This window comes from Symsagittifera roscoffensis, chromosome 3, assembly GCF_963678635.1.
Source record: "Symsagittifera roscoffensis chromosome 3, txSymRosc1.1, whole genome shotgun sequence".
Lineage (NCBI taxonomy): Eukaryota > Metazoa > Xenacoelomorpha > Acoela > Convolutidae > Symsagittifera > Symsagittifera roscoffensis.
Window position 1 is genome coordinate 60,804,601 of NC_087064.1, and position 17,093 is coordinate 60,821,693.

The window sequence follows — 17,093 nt, forward strand, 5'->3', positions numbered from 1 at the left end:
TGCTACAGCCTCCAGAACACTTACTTTGAGCAACTGAAATTGGCCAACCATTTTCAGAGCCTTCGAATTTGGCCAACCATCCACCTAGGTTTATGTTGCCGCCACCAAAAATGTGTCCCAGAGCTCAACCGCGCTACTATATAATTGAACTGCAAATAGATTTTAGCGTCCTTGAAAAGCTAATATTACGTCCTTGCTTGACCCCATAGCACCTTTACGCAATTTTAACATTAGCGCTTCTATAGACTTTGAGTTTGAGATGTTAAGATGCTCCACACGATGTTGACTTTTTTTTTTAAAAAAGTCCAAGAAAGAATGTCTGATCAAGAGCTGATTGATTCAGACAATAAAATAAAACATGGCTTTTGTTTCTGTTCTTTTTACGCATCAGAGCACCAATAATCATCACGCATAGTCTAATTTGCTCTATTTTTAACTGATTTTTGATAATAATTTTAATTCTCGTCTCATTTTCTTTGTGTAGAACTATTATTGTTTTGGTTTAAAAAATCGTCTTAACTTAGAACAAAGAATTATCTCGTCTGTAACAAACTTTTCTTAGTTGAGCATAAACTCGTACTTTGGTAAACGGTATTTGATGCAAATTTATTACACAACGTCGTTTTTCTGTTTTTACGTTGGTGTAGCAGCTGCATCGTTAAATGTTATCTGTACCTGTTTGAAGAAAATTCAGCGTCATTTTATCGTCCTTATCTTCACTGGAAAAAAAATTGGAGATTACTTTTCTATGAAAACAAGGTAAAAAACACACGAGTCCCACTTTACCCGTTCCCCTCTTTCTTGCTAAGTTATTTTAATTGAATCACTGCTAAAATAAAAAAAGAGTTCACAATGCGTAGCCATCATGCACTTCGAAAATCTGGCTTACAATTTTTTGGCAAAGTTTCGCTTAAGATGTATACATTGAGGTTCCTAACTCCACGCGGGACTCGAAAATCTGTGTGTTTTAGACTTATTTTCTGTTACCCCCCTACCCACGCATAAACTTGAATTTTATTATTTTTTGTTTTTAAATTTCATTTTTTTTTCAATTTCATTTATCCTATACACCCAAGAGTAAGATACTAAACTCTAGCATGCTTTCACCAAATAATACATTATTTTTTGATTGATTGAACTTTCCTTCTAGAGTAAGAATAAAGTGGGCAGTAGGATAACACACAGCACGAAATAAAAAATGCTTTAGTTTAACAATTAAAAGCAAGTACAAAGAAAGTTCTTTTCCTTAAAAAAATTGAGTTTCAGTTATTTAAAGAGAAAAATATACGTATAGAGTATTTTATTTAACTCACACAGATCGTGCACGACCCCTGAGGTTTATCGAGGCGAGACCCTGGAAAACAAAAAACACGAGCATGATTGCACGTAAATCGGATTTATCTATATGAAAACTTCTCATAATTTTGTATATGTAATTTTTAATTTCCTATATCCATAACTGCTTTAACTTATCAGGTAGCAATTGTTTGAGGACAAAAACTTCTAAAACTTTCTTAAAAAACTTCTGGCTGAACGACCTGTGGAGCCAATTTGTCCTTACCAGTTGTAAATCAAAGGATTTTTATTCACGAACTCTTGGGCATCTCTTTTGTGGAAATCGTTCTTCGTTTAGAAAAGTGAGTGGAGATTTCATAAGCAACTGATCAATAGTTTCTTTATGTAGCTGATCACAAAAGATTTCAAAGACAGTTTTGATTTTGAGTTCAAGAATTAATGACATTACAGTTTCCAACTATATTTTTTTGAATAATAGAGCTCTGAATGTTCTTTTTACACTTTTAAAATTCTTTGCAGTAATTTCTGACAAAAAGCCTTATGCTTAAACATCAAAAGAACTAGCGGGCATTTTCAGGAGGAGTTTTCCAGAAAAAACTTTCCTTGCTGAGTTTATTATGCCGTTGAAAATCCTTTTTTTGGCAAAGAGTGTCAACTTGCTGATGAAAATTTAATTAATTGTCTATTACGACGCCCAAACCTTTGAAACTACCTACATAGTCCTTTTTCTCGTCCCATAGATACTGCGCACTACCAAAAAAAATGAAAAATTTACTTATGGTGCTAAGTCATAAAATAACATTTAAAACAAACAAGTTGAAGCCGCCAGTTTTGGTCGGAAAACAAAGTTGGCGACCTTAATTTTTTTGTTTTATCTGTTGTGTTTTTTGACTGAGCACCATAAATGTATTTGTAAAATTTTTGTGGTGCGCCTATTTTTTTTTATTTGTGCAAAGCAGTTTGAATTATTCGCAAAATTATACATTGTTTGCTTTTTGAAATTATAGGCAGGTCTTTAAGGTACTTTAAAACTAGCAGCGGTCTAAGTTCAGAGCTCCGTGGAAGACCGCATTTAATCTGTAGTGTATTTGAATTCTACTTTTTTTTGAAGATACCTAATAATAACGATTAGGTAAGTATAATTGTGTTAAATTGTCGAAGGTACCACAAAAACCACAGTTTTTTTAGTTTTTCAATCAGCATAAAATAATCAATGATGTCAAATGCTTCTTGGAATTTTATAAGTCATGCAATTCTTATTTTTTTTTCAAATTTTTGGATGATCGCTCAATTTATGTTGCTGCAATGATAGCGTGGGTACATGAGCAAATTTTCAGGATTCAAATTGTTCAAATTATGTTACGAATGTTAAGCTTGTTAACAAAGTTCGAAACACTATGCTTATTGATGAAAGCAAGCTTTTAAGGTCTAAAATTTAGTGAGTCCTTGTAAGAACCTATTTTATAAAAAACTAGAATTTTGGCTTATTTGCCCACGTCTGGAGAATGACCATAGATTTTTAATTGATTGAACAAATTAGCTATTGGATAGCTAATTATCTCAAAACATTTAATTTATTACAGATGCCAACTTGACCATTAGATAATTTTTATTGAAAAAAAATAATGTTCACTTTTTTCCTTATCATATGCGGGGTAGAAAAAAAGAAGAATTTTCAAAATTTGCGATCATTTTAAATAATTTTTCTCATTGGTATTATTTTTTGCGAAGACTAAACAGGTTGCGTTTTGTTAACCTTTTTTTCAAAACAAACTGAATTAAAAAAAATCAGACTTGTTTTTCAACTCCGAAGTAAATTCAGACTTACCATCTTCAGTTTTTCTTATGTTGGGTCTGGCAAACTTTCGTCGAGAGTTGTTTACAAGATAGAAAGCGTTCTGTTTTAGTAACTAATTGATTAACTCGTGGTTTTTCTGTTTTTTACTTTTACAATGGAAATACAAAACACTGAATTTTCAACTCTAGTTATCATTTTTTGATTTTTAGTTAGCTTGAACGACAAACTGAGAAGGAAATTTGTCTTCAGTTGCGTTTTTTGTCTTTTTCTCTACGTTAGTTCTTATACTACGATAATTTTTCTTGTCTTTTTCCTCACGTTAGTTCTTGTATTACAAAAAATCTCAGATAATGACGAGTAATATATCTCATTAAAGCTTTTTCTATAACATTTTGATGTTGAAGCGTGTATATTGATCCATGTACTTGGTTGTAACCTTGTAGTTGGCTGAACACTGTAATTAGTTAAAACCTCTATATTTCAATATTTTCTCTCTTCTAACCATGGCCCAAAAAACTACGAAAAATGTGAAGCAAGCGCAAAAAATTGTTTTTTTTTTTCTAAATGAGTTTTGTTTTAAAAATGACTAAGGACGATAGCTTCTGTGCTATTTGCAACTGGTAATTCTCTTTTTTTTTAGTTTTGATGCAATAACTGGCCGGTTTTTGAAATGAATAATTTCGATCAGTTTTGTGGGACAATCAGAAAACACACGTGATGCCGTAGCTCTGATTTCCTGAAAATTTTAAAGCGTAGTCTGGATTTATTCGCTTGAGGAACGTATTCATTATCGTCATTAATTTTCGGGGTTGCAAAAATATCAATTGTGAGTTGAAAAGTAGAATTCTTGAAACTTATGTCAATTAAGTGAAGAGCAAGTTAGCATATATCAGTTATGTGCGAATAATTGATGAATGTTACTGGTTTTATCAACCCGGTTTTGGCCTACGTCAACGTCAACGTTCAGGAAACTTGTTTTTTGAATTCATCGCCAAAGTCTGAGAAGCGAGCCACTAAAAGCAAATCTGTTCTACCGAAATGAAAAACATTCTTGCCATATTTGAGTTTAGTCTCAAATTCTCGGGACGTTGACATCCTCTAGACCAACTTAGCATCCTTATCCCTAGAACACTTTAGAAAAGCGGATGTTAATTTTGTTGGAAAATGGAGTTTTCAGTCTATCAGAAACAAGTATTTTACACCCTAGCCAACTAGAAACTACTGTCTTAGCCAACGAAAAACCAAATAAACCTTTGTGTTGAGTCTATAAGTTTGAGTCTATAAGTTTGAGGTAGCAATTGTTTGAGGACAAAAACTTCTAAAACTTTCTTAAAAAACTTCTGGCTGAACGACCTGTGGAGCCAATTTGTCCTTACCAGTTGTAAATCAAAGGATTTTTATTCACGAACTCTTGGGCATCTCTTTTGTGGAAATCGTTCTTCGTTTAGAAGAGTGAGTGGAGATTTCATAAGCAACTGATTAATAGTTTCTTTATGTAGCTAATCACAAAAGATTTCAAAGACAGTTTTGATTTCAAGAATTAATGACATTACAGTTTACAACTATATTTTTTTGAATAACAGAGCTCTGAATGTTCTTTTTACACTTTTAAAATTCTTTGCAGTAATTTCTGACAAAAAGCCTTATGCTTAAACATCAAAAGAACTAGCGGGCATTTTCAGGAGGAGTTTTCCAGAAAAAACTTTCCTTGCTGAGTTTATTATGCCGTTGAAAATCCTTTTTTTGGCAAAGAGTGTCAACTTGCTGATGAAAATTTAATTAATTGTCTATTACGACGCCCAAACCTTTGAAACTACCTACATAGTCCTTTTTCTCGTCCCATAGATACTGCGCACTACCAAAAAAAATGAAAAATTTACTTATGGTGCTAAGTCATAAAATAACATTTAAAACAAACAAGTTGAAGCCGCCAGTTTTGGTCGGAAAACAAAGTTGGCGACCTTAATTTTTTTGTTTTATCTGTTGTGTTTTTTGACTGAGCACCATAAATGTATTTTTAAAATTTTTGTGGTGCGCCTATTTTTTTTATTTCTGCAAAGCAAATTGAATTATTCGCAAAATTATACATTGTTTGCTTTTTGAAATTATAGGCAGGTCTTTAAGGTACTTTAAAACTAGCAGCGGTCTAAGTTCAGAGCTCCGTGGAAGACCGTATTTAATCTAGTGTATTTGAATTCTACTGTTTTTTGAAGATACCTATTGATAACGATTAGGTAAGTATAATTGTGTTAGATTGTCGAAGGTGCCACAAAAACCACAGTTTTTTTAGTTTTTCAATCAGCATAGTATAATCAATGATGTCAAATGCTTCTTCGAATTTTATAAGTCATGCAATTCTTATTTTTTTTTCAAATTTTTGGATGATCGCTCAATTTATGTTGCTGCAATGATAGCGTGGGTACATGAGCAAGTTTTCAGGATTCAAATTGTTCAGCTTATGTTACGAATGTTAAGCTTGTTAACAAAGCTCGAAACACTATGCTTATTGATGAAAGCAAGCTTTTAAGGTCTAAAATTTAGTGAGTCCTTGTAAGAACCTTTTTTATAAAAAACTAGAATTTTGGCTTATTTGCCCACGTCTGGAGAATGTCCATAGATGTTTAATTGATTGACCAAATTAGCTATTGGATAGCTAATTATCTCAAAACATTCAATTTATTACAGATGCCAACTTGACCTTTAGTGATTTTTATTGAAAAAAAATAATGTTCACTTTTTTCTTTATCATATGCGGGGTAGAAAAAAAGAAGAATTTTCAAAATTTGCGATCATTTTAAATAATTTTATTCATTGGTATTATTTTTTGCGAAGACTAAACAGGTTGCGTTTTGTTAAACTTTTTTTCAAAACAAACTGAATAAAAAAAATCAGACTTGTTTTTCAACTCCGAAGTAAATTCAGACTTACCATCTTCAGTTTTTCTTATGTTGGGTCTGGCAAACTTTCGTCGAGAGTTGTTTACAAGATAGAAAGCGTTCTGTTTTAGTAACCAATTGATTAACTCGTGGTTTTTCTGTTTTTTACTTTTATAATGGAAATACAAAACACTGAAGTTTCAACTCTAGTTATCGTTTTTTGATTTTTAGTTAGCTTGAACGACAAACTGAGAAGGAAATTTGTCTTTAGTTGCGTTTTTTGTCTTTTTCTCTACGTTAGTACTTATACTACGATAATTTTTCTTGTCTTTTTCCTCACGTTAGTTCTTGTACTACAAAAAATCTCAGATATTGACGAGTAATATATCTCATTAAAGCTTTTTCTATAACATTTTGATGTTGAAGCGTGTATATTGATCCATGTACTTGGTTGTAACCTTGTAGTTGGCTGAACACTGTAATTAGTTAAAACCTCTATATTTCAATATTTTCTCTCTTCTAACCATGGCCCAAAAAACTACGAAAAATGTGAAGCAAGCGCAAAAAATTGTTTTTTTTTTAATGAGTTTTGTTTTAAAAATGACTGAGGACGATAGCTTCTGTGCTATTTGCAACTGGTAATTCTCTTTTTTTTAGTTTTGATGCAATAACTGGCCGGTTTTTGAAATGAATAATTTCGATCACTTTTGCGGGACAATCAGAAAACACACGTGATGCCGTAGCTCTGATTTCCTGAAAATTTTAAAACGTAGTTCGCTTGAGGGAAGTTTTTCAGTATCGTCATTAATTTTCGGGGTTGCAAAACAATCAATTGTGAGGTGAAAAGTAGAATTCTTGAAACTTATGTCAATTAAGTGAAGACCAAGTTAGCATATATCAGTTATGTGCGAATAGTTGATGAAAGTTACTGGTTTTATCAACCCGGTTTTGGCCAACGTCAGCGTCGACGTCCAGGAAAATTGTTTTTCGAATTCATCGCCAAAGTCTGAGAAGCGAGCCACTAAAAGCAAATCTGTTCTACCGAAATAAAAAACATTCTTGCCATATTTGAGTTTAGTCTCAAATTCTCGGGACGTTGACATCCTCTAGACCAACTTAGCATCCTTATCCCTAGAACACTTTAGAAGAGCGGATGTTAATTTTGTTGGAAAATGGAGTTTTCAGTCGATCAGAAACGAGTATTTTACACCCTAGCCAACTAGAAACTAATGTCATAGCCAACGAGAAACCAAATTATATCTTTGTGTTGAGTCTATAAGTTAGTCTATAAAGATTGATAAGGCGATTCCTCCTTCCTGGGTCGAGGTTCTCGACTTATGTCTAGGCTTTTAAAGTCGAGCACTTGCAGTTTTGCGACTGAAAATCCGCGGACGAGCTATTTTAAGTCGAACCCAAAGTCGAAAAATACCCAATTTTGGTCGAGAAAGTCAAAAAATAGGTCGCGAAAGTCGAAACATAAGTCGAGCACAGTCGAAACAGAGCGAAAGTCAAAAAATTGACATAGAAATACAATTTTTGTCGGATTTTTTGCTGGCACAACTGAAAGACAGATGCAAATAGCAGACTAAACCTGTTCAAAAGGTGTTATTAAGATGCAGTTAGCTAAACAAGCATAATTGCTTGTCATTCACAAGACTTCCACGAGAAAGCCTACACCTGGTCTCAAAAAATATTAACTAAATTTTTGGGGCAACGACAAAATCGTCACAACAAAAATAGACAGCTCGAAAAATATCAAATGAAACATTCAGTCAATTTTAACACATCAATCGTCATTTTACTAACACAGTTATTTACAGGAGAAACATTATGACTCACCTTGGAGCTAAAAGTTCAAATCAATTCGACAAATTTTCTCACTCCTATAATTATATCAATCGGTTTCAAATAAACAAAAACGTTCGAAAGCATAAGAGTGTCACATGAATGCAAAAAAATGCCCTTTAATTCTTGTAACGGGGATGTTCCTCATAGTCCGGAACGAAAAATTAGGAGGTGTTTTTTCCGCTAGTTCAATCAGGATCATATTCTAAAAACTACATGGAACTTTGCTGGCCCGGGATGCCTGCTTGAGACAAAGACAAAGGTATGAGCATTTTGCGTTATACACTGGTGCTAGTTGTTGTTTTGGATCTTAGTCTACTTGCAAGTTTTCTTAATTTTTTAAGGGAGAATTGCAAAATGAATCTTCATTGAGGTTTTGAACAAAAATAAATAATTCAATTGGTCTTCTCTTTTTTCGCCCAAGTTTTTCCAGTTCTGTCTAAAAAGGCATCTTAAGGGAGACAGAATGGTATAAAAGTTTTCAAAAGTCTATCAATCGTAATCTTAGTTGCGAGCTCAGCAAAAGTTAACAGTTCAACATCTTGATCTGAAGATATTTTGTTTCAATCGGATTTGTTAGAATTAAATGCCAATCAAATTTCAGTACCATCTTAAAATGAATTGTTCACAATTATAAGTAAACTGCTCGAAATTTTTTTAAACACAATCCAGAGTTTTACCCAGACTAGGAAAAAAAACAAAGAAACAGGTACAGAGGGAAAAGTGACTACCTTCCTATCGGCTCAAAGCTCGGCTTGTTCAGAAGTCGGTCTAAGAATAGAGTAAAGTGATTATGCGTTGAATATTAAAAAATCGCAAAAAAAAAGAAAACTGAATAAGTAAAAATGGAATATTTATGTCTGGTGCGTTTTTGTTTACTCATTCAATTTTTGTTGATCGAAATATCAGTTTTTAACAACAGAATTTTTATGTCCTATTGAAGATAATAACTCCCTAAAATTAAATTTCAAAACATATTTTGCCTCCAATCTTTTTTGCAAAGGTTTGGGAGTTATAAAAAGTGCCAATTTGACCATGCTCTGGACTAATTCATGTGCATGTTCTAGATTTTATCCTTAATCCTGAAAGCGTAACGCGAATTTTTTATGCGTGGCCGGTTATCCCGCACAACAAAATCGTTCCAAATTGAATAGAGGCTAGCTAATTGGTCGTGTTAATTTTCACACTTGATCTTTGTTATTGTACAAAATTTTTAGTTTTTCAACAACTTTTTCCCCAAAACTGGTCGATATAGATTAAGGGGCAGTCGGAACATTCAAGGCTTTGACCTGATATACGAGCCGTTTTGTTGTACTTTACTTCGCCCAAGTCATGAAGTGTCGAATTATGATAATAGATGGAAAATTGTGGAAACGTACTTTGAACAATTAGTTTAAGCATTGAATGACGCGTTGTTAATTTTTTGTTGGGAAAATGTAAAAAGACGCGAACTGAAGCACGAACTGTTTTTGAAAACACCAGGCAGGCTTGGCGGGAAACGACAACCCTTGAATCTATTAGCAAGTAGGAATTTATTGGAAGGGTTTTTGACTGCACCTAGCTTACTTATAAGCAACCACTTGAGAAAAAAAACAACTCAGTCTCAAAACCTGGTGAAAACAAGTGAAGTTGTTTGTATCGAAGTTTGTATTGATTTTTTGACTTTCTAAAAATGAGCGGAAAATTTTATGCTTGGGTCGTTTTTATTCAATCTTTTTCGATTTTTTTTAAACTTCGTAAATATATGGTTGCCCGGAGATCAAATATATAAACAAAACTTCACCTGCTATCTTTTTTCAAAAAATTATGCAGCCTTGGAAATTGGGATAATTACCTCGCAACATACTGCGTTTTAATAGCACGCGTAAGCGGAGGAAAAAATTGGTTACGTTAAAATACGCTAAGAATATCCCTTCTTATTTTGCTTAAAACGTAGAAGAAAATGAATTAAGGGAAAAACGAAACAAAAAATGAAATGCTATCGAAATTTTCAGGGCTTCGCGCAGTTGGATCATTCGTGTTTTGTTTTGTCTTACAATTTGAAAAGCTTCAATTTTTCCGATTCATTTTGGTGCCAGACTTTAGAAAGTTTGAATAGAACTCGTTAGTTAGGAAAAAAGAATGTCAATTAACTGGTCACCAAATGACATTCCAAACCCTGAACAAAAATGGCATTCTAGGCAAATTTTGAGATCTACTAGAACATTCCCTTAATGGTATCTTACTAAAGAATTACGGTACCGCGACAACTAGCATCAAAAGGCAACTGGCAAAATATTAAGAAAAAGACAATTCGCAGAAACAGACAACTAGTATAAGACTCGAAAAAAAACTAAAATTTCCTTTCATCTGGATGTGAATGTTTCTGATATCTCTTATTGCAATTGTTCATATTTAGAACATTTACAGTGTTCTCGCAATAATTTATACTGGGAAAGACCAAGGTAGAAAACAATGAGTTTTCTAATGAACGAAGAACAGTGTGGAAAAAAAATCATAAGTACTAAAAGACCGAATAATTACGGTTGACTTACGTATGAGATGAATTGTTGTCAATCAGCCAGCTACAAGAAACCAATCTACCTCAGAACCGAAACTAATCTACCTCAAGAAACCAATCTATCTCAGGCAGAAAAACATAGGGCTTTGCTCCCGAATTGAAACAAATCAGGCAATTTTCCTTTAATCTTTGCTTCGTCCTTATTTGCTGAATGAGTTTTCATACAGTGAAGCGAGCATAACCCGTTACTAATTGAAACCTCTATGCCATCTTTTGACCGAATGGATTTTTGATTTCCATTTATCGCATTGCTGAAATGATTCCATATAGCTGGTTCGAGGTCTGGATCTTTTCGTAGAAACCCACGTAAATGTTCCCCCAGCCATGTTTTTTTTTTCGAAATAATCGACACATGAATGAAGATTATCATTCTCAGTTGCTTTTGCGCAGAGAGCTTCTAGTGCCAACTTCAAGTCGCGTTCAGGAATGAGAGCCAGCGCAATAAATGATTTCACTTGGTTCCTTAAGTCTTTGTCTTTTCTGTATTCAACTGCCAGTCCTAATTCTTAAACTTTTCATTAATTGAGCAGCGCAAAATGAAAAAAAGCACCCTTTTACGGGCGCTAAGGGGATTTTCAGTTTGAAAGCAGAAGTTTCCACTTTTTCAAAAACAATGACAATTTTGTTGGCTCTAATAAAGGGTTAAGTTCAAGTAACACACGAAATGATTGTTGATATTGCTGTTAAGTTTTTCGCTGCAACAGAAAGTAAGCCAGGGAGTGAGCAGTTATTTATTACAGCAGTTAAATGACTTACTTGATTGAATAATGAGAAGCAACTTTTTGAATGTGCCATCAGCGTACCAAGCTGTGTAACGCTCGAGAAGTTCAAAATCTGTCTCAGTGGTGAACACGAGTAACTGGTCGGAATCTACCATCTTCGAGTCATGAGTAAAAAAATTCTCCCTCCTCGGAGTGGTTTGAAATTCCATGAGAATTGCGATGTCTTCAACGAATTTGTTGAAAATTTAAATTGAACAAATGCGGAAAAGTTAAGACACTTGTAGTAATTTTTTTTCCAACTTCTCGTTCATGAGGCAACACTGAATTTAAATGGTTTAATTTTTCATGTGTAAAAAATCTTTGTTATTTACAAAGTCTTCTTGAGCATCTCCAAGGTAACCCGCTTTTTTCATTAAATCGAACTTCATAACATCTTCATCTTCAAAGATAAAGATTCGTTTCCCGCGCTGAGTTGTGGTGATTTGCAACATAATTCGAATGAGTAAAAACAATTTAAAAACCAAATGAATGACGATATACCAATTAATGCAATCAAAGTTTTGGACTCAATCTTTGGTGTTAAACGAACAAAAAGACTCATATGTTTCACCGATAATTGTTTTGAGTACATTAAAAAAAATTAACTGATATTTAGTGGGGCATTACGGGTCTTACTTTAGAGGTAATTAAATGATGATCTTACGAGTTTAATGAGAGCTATCGCGTTCTGCGAGTTGTCTTAATTGCTAATTTATACGAGTTCTCTTTGTTGCGAATTGTCGTATACGAAGAATTAACACCACTATAAGTAAAACCACCAAATTAGCACTAGAGCGCTCTATTTATAGTTCCAAGTTTGGTGCATTCTGATTGGTCGAAAGTTCTACTAACTTAATCTACATAACAATTATTCCCCTTTCTTAAAGGGCAGGCGGAACATTCGGGTCTTGTTTTGGGTGGAATCCCTAATGCCCGAAGGTTCAAATGCGCGAAAATATAAATCAGGCAATCAGATTTCAGTAATCTAAAATTTGGAAAGAAAGTAAACATTTCCCGGGACTGGGGTATTGAGATTGGCATAATATAAAAACGGCAGAAATAAGCAAAAATTAAACATTGTCATTGACCGCCGCAAAAGTGGACAAATTTTACATTTCAAGGGTTTCGTAAAGAAAGAATAATAATTAATTAATTGTAGTTCCTGCGAATCGCAGAGGAGCTATCAGTAGGCTTTAACAGTCCTGTCGAGGATAGTCCATTTGTATTATCTCCCCACATTCCAGACAGTGTTATATTTGCTGAGCGAAGCTGTTTTTTTTGCGACTCAAGGCCGTTTTTTTTTTGTGTCTAGAACTTTTTAAGTGGTACCACTATTGCAGCCAAATTTGGTCAGGTTGTGGTAGACCTGAAGATGGAGGTCAAGTGAGAGCTTGTCCTCACACACTATCATTGCCATGGCATGGGATCGAATACACGATCTGACGATTTCCAAGTGAACGCCTTACCACTGTGCTAAGTGCCTCAAAGAAGCAAACTGTTTCTTCATTTACTTGTTTTTAATTGAATGTCAACTGCTTCTTTTCAAAAATGACTTTCGCCTAATTTTGTTTTCGGTTTTTCGCACAAAATTTTCGTCGCGCATTCGGTCCTTCGCGCATGAGAGTAGCCCCCTTGTTTTGCTTATTTAATGTTAGACGTTTAATTTTAAGGAGGAGTTTATTCAATTGGTGTATTCAGAAGAGCGCGCGGGTCGATGTCCGCGACTAACTTTTCGACTTTGTCGGTCGCGGAAATGTTACCGAAAATCATGTCTGGACAGGGTTTTAAGTCGCGAACAAACTCTGGAATTACCGTCTCTCGGTCGCGATGGTCGAAAAATTAGTCGCGCCGGTCGCGGTTAACTCTCCTTCGGTCGTGCCGGTCGCGGATAAATATCCTTTGGTCGCGCCGGTTGCGGACACATTGCCGCGGTCCGCAAAGTCTGGAAATACTAAATGTCGTCGCGGCAGTCTAGAAGTACCAAAATATGGTCGCGACCGTTTGATCATAAACCCACAACCTCGACCCGGGCGCTTGTTCACCCCTCTATCACATACTTTTACCCTGGAAGATGTATCCTCTTAGACTTTATCATAAGTGGTGATGCGTGCCATTAAACGTGCGAGCAAGCATTAAATTTTGGAGTAAGATTGTAATCTTTTTCCGTACTACTATGATAGAGTGGTCCCTCGAAAAAGCAACTATGATAGACAGGACCCGCATGCATTTTGCATGTTATAATTTTGAAAACTAGTTGGTTTATAAATTATTCATTTCAAAAATCTTGCAAAAGATGTTCAGCCAAAAACTTTTCAGATTGAAAATTGTTATCACTATTGTTTATATATTGAAATTTGCTCGCTTTACTTTATTTTACGGTTTAACAACCATATAATTGGGTTGACTTATTTGTCATCAAAACCCACTATTGGCGGTTTTTTTTAGATTTTCAACTTTAAAATGGTGAGGGGGAGGTTTTGAGATAACAAAACATAAAATTTATGAAAATATACTGCGACATCTTTCTGAAGGGCTCAATCATAATTAATAAACGATTTGAGAGCTCTAGGTGTCTTATTCTCAAGGGACCTGGTTATTTTCAAGGGACCACTCTATCATATTAGGAGTGCGGCCAGTATTTAGACAGCCGCGTATTCATACTGGTCAGTATTTAGACAAATACTGTTTCAACCAATCAGAATCGGGAAAAAACATAAATAATCCAAAATAAATAATAATTATTTATTAATTTCTTCTTTGTCTCGATTCTGATTGGTTGAAACAGTATTTGTCTAAATACTGACCAGTATGAATACGCGGCTGTCTAAATACTGACACGTAACAATCATATTAGTACCTCTTTTTCTAATTGGGTTGCCTTGCCCCTTTCATTTACTTATTTGCAAAACGACGGCACGCAAGCCAAAACAGTATCCGTTTTCCATGGAATTGTGACAGCAAATAAGACTGCGCTTAGCGATTCTTCATTCAACGAGGAAATTAAACGCAACGCATTTGACAGTAAAATGTAATATTCACCGCGCAAGGAAATACGTTATAGTGTGTAGATTGAAATAGGCCATGTAAAACGCTGCAGGCTGCGTCACTACTTATGCATTTCATTTGTCCCTTTTTGTTCACACACAACCGCAACATAATCAATTCAATTCAAGTCATTTTTTTTGTTTCAAACGACGTGAAAAGATTACTTAATTCACAAAAACTGAGTTAAAAATGAAAGAATTCAAGATCATTATTCTGAAGAACAAACACTGAATGTGAATTTTTTTGCAAACGGAAACAATTCTTCCTGTTTTTTTTACCTGGCAAAAATTGAACTAATTTACTGAAAAACATAAAGAATTATTGTTTAGTGTTTGGCTTCGCCGTTACCGTTTACTGTTTTTTGTTCTTATTATCATGTCGTCTCAAAAAAGATCCTAGTTATTCTATTTTATCGACATCGAAATCGAGCCAAAATATTGTATAGTGCGCAGAAACTGGAGTCAGTCGAAAAGCGCTATTTTTTCAGGCGAACAAGAAGAAAAGTAATGAAAACACTGTCATCATCTAAAGAACAGTCCGGGACCTCAGATAACGATGACGTCATTTCTTCATCTCCGGATTGCACCCCTGTGGTGACCCCCGAAACAGAAGCCAACCCTCTGACCCATTTGAGGCACAAGGAGGCCAAACTGCCCGATGACCTTGAAATGGGCGTGGCAGGGGCAGATATCTCCACAGCCGCGTCTATCAGGTACTTGGTTTAAATTATGATAAATACAGTACAAGGGTGGCGGTCCACACAGCCGAAGGTCCACACCCGAAACTCAAACGTAGGCTCACTCAACCCAAGTTCCGCACTCATTCGAGGTTCACTCCCGAAGGTCCTTCCATTCGAAGGTCGGTACTCGTTTAGAAGTGTGCGTAATGACTTCCCATAGGTCCCAAAATTTATTATCAGTCGCACAAGTCCTAAAATTTATCTTCTAGAATTCTGATTGGTTGAAATTTGAGCCAACGAGTTTATGGATTGATTGTTTACTGTTTAAGCAGCATAAACTCAAGCTGCAGAATAGTGACCGCCGCAGCCGCGCCAACGTGTTGCGAGCTTGCCACCAAAGGGTAGGACTCTATACGAAATTTAGAGCCGGTTATCCACCGGCGACCTTAAGCCGAGACTCGGATAATTTAGTCTTTTGACCAATTGAAAAGATTTGGTACTTAAACGACTGCTAATTTTTGGACCTATGGGCGTAGAAAATTCATTCAACTCAATCTCATAAGCAATTCAATTTAAGCAGGGGCGGATCTTGGATTTTCTCGAGGGGGGGGGGGCGGATTTTCGAAAAATTTTCGAAAATTTTGACCTTTTTTTTAGGTCGAACAAATTGGTTTTCCGAGCTCGTATCTACTTAACAATCTCCCCTCCCCTTTCAAGAAAGGGGGGAGATTCTTTAGTAGGTACAATAAGGGGGGTGATTGTTAAGTAGATCCCCGAGCTCTCCTAAAGCACTAAAAACACGCTGTTTTGGCCAAACTTTCTGCGCCGCAAGCAAATGTTTGAAAAAACAGGTAAAAAAAACCGTTTTTGGGCACTTTTTGGAAAATTTTGACAGTAAAACCCCTCAAAGTTAGTATATTGGCGCCTAAGGCGCCTTTAGAAAAATTTTAGAGTCGGTCGGCCAAAAATAAAATGGATTTCTTAAAAAGTACCAAAGGGGGGACCCTTTGGGTCGGCAGGGGGCCGAATCCCTGAGAAAAGGGCGTCCGTCCCCCACTGCCCCCCTCCCCTAAATCCGCCCCTGAACTCAAGTGATTTTTTTTTTGTTTCAAATGACCTGAAAAAATTACTTGACTCTGAATTGAAGGCGAATTTTTTTGCAAACGGAAACAATTCTTCCTGTTTTTTACTTGGCAAAATTGAAGTCATTTACCATTCCAGCAGCATCAAATGATTGATTGGTTGCTGGAGTAAAAGCTGAAAGTATGACCGCAATTGGGGGCTGGGAAATTAGACGACAAGCAAATTAAGCGATCCAATAGTAACTGAGCTGAGACGATAGCTTGCCAGCTAATTCAGTGAAACTTGCTTACCGACTTAAATTAACTTTGGTTAGTAAACACTGGTTGTCCAACCGCAAATCAGGGCATTAATGTTGAAGTTGTATACTACTACTACTACTACTAATAATTTACTATTCTTTTTGGATTAATTGTTTTAAAAACTTAATTATATGATCGGTTCTGAGGCCTTGTCTGTTGGGGACGGTCCTATTAGCATGTGTGTTGGTTATCATGCCCATGTAAAAGCATGTAGTTTGAAGACTCGCTATTTAAAATTTTTCTTACTCAAAGATGCAATTTTTATCAGCGTGCACTGAGCCGAGTTTTTATTTAGGTGTAAGTGAAATTTCCTGAACCAATCAAGTGGTTTTCTAAACTACTGTAAATTTAGGCTAATTTGTTTTTAATCTGAGTGCACACGCAATTAAAACAATTGTCGCATGTTCATAGGTGCACATGCTAATCGCTACTTTTTTCTGTTATACTGCCAAAAAACTACAGAGCTGATTTAAATTATCCGGAAAAACGAAAAAAACTTGAATTTTAAAAAGCGTATGTCTCAAATTGGTGCAATAAATAAATCTTGGTGCAATTTGTTTCTCGAATTTCGGGCAATATTGTGCAATTTGTTTTGCGAATTTTGTTTAAAACTTAATCTTAAAATTGATCATTTTTTGTTAATTAAAAGTTACGCCGAAAATACCAAGTTTATTACTGTCAAAATTATATCCAAGCAGACTTCTTACGCAGCCAAACAAAGGGTATAATATCGTAAAAGTTTAACAAAGGTATAATCTCCAAAACCTTGTAAAAATTAGTTTATTTTTGTTCGATTGTAAAACACCCCTTTATATTTAAAAACAACTTGCAAAAGTCAATTTGCCTTAACT

The 17,093-nt window shown here is 35.1% G+C and overlaps 1 protein-coding gene across 3 annotated transcripts in view; it reads left to right on the forward strand.

The window, feature by feature from the left end:
• The first annotated feature begins 531 nt into the window (after window positions 1-531).
• Window positions 532-17,093, forward strand: part of LOC134842438 (uncharacterized) — a 35,280-nt gene continuing 18,718 nt past the window's right edge. For 2 of the 3 annotated variants that reach the window (XM_063858778.1, XM_063858777.1), the window contains exons 1-2: window positions 532-759; window positions 14,669-14,893. In XM_063858778.1, the coding sequence (XP_063714848.1) occupies window positions 599-759; window positions 14,669-14,893 (386 nt within the window). In that variant the 5' untranslated portion in view covers window positions 532-598. Of the gene's footprint in view, window positions 760-14,067; window positions 14,894-17,093 lie in introns of those variants that run through there. The other variant, XM_063858779.1, reaches the window with a different exon arrangement.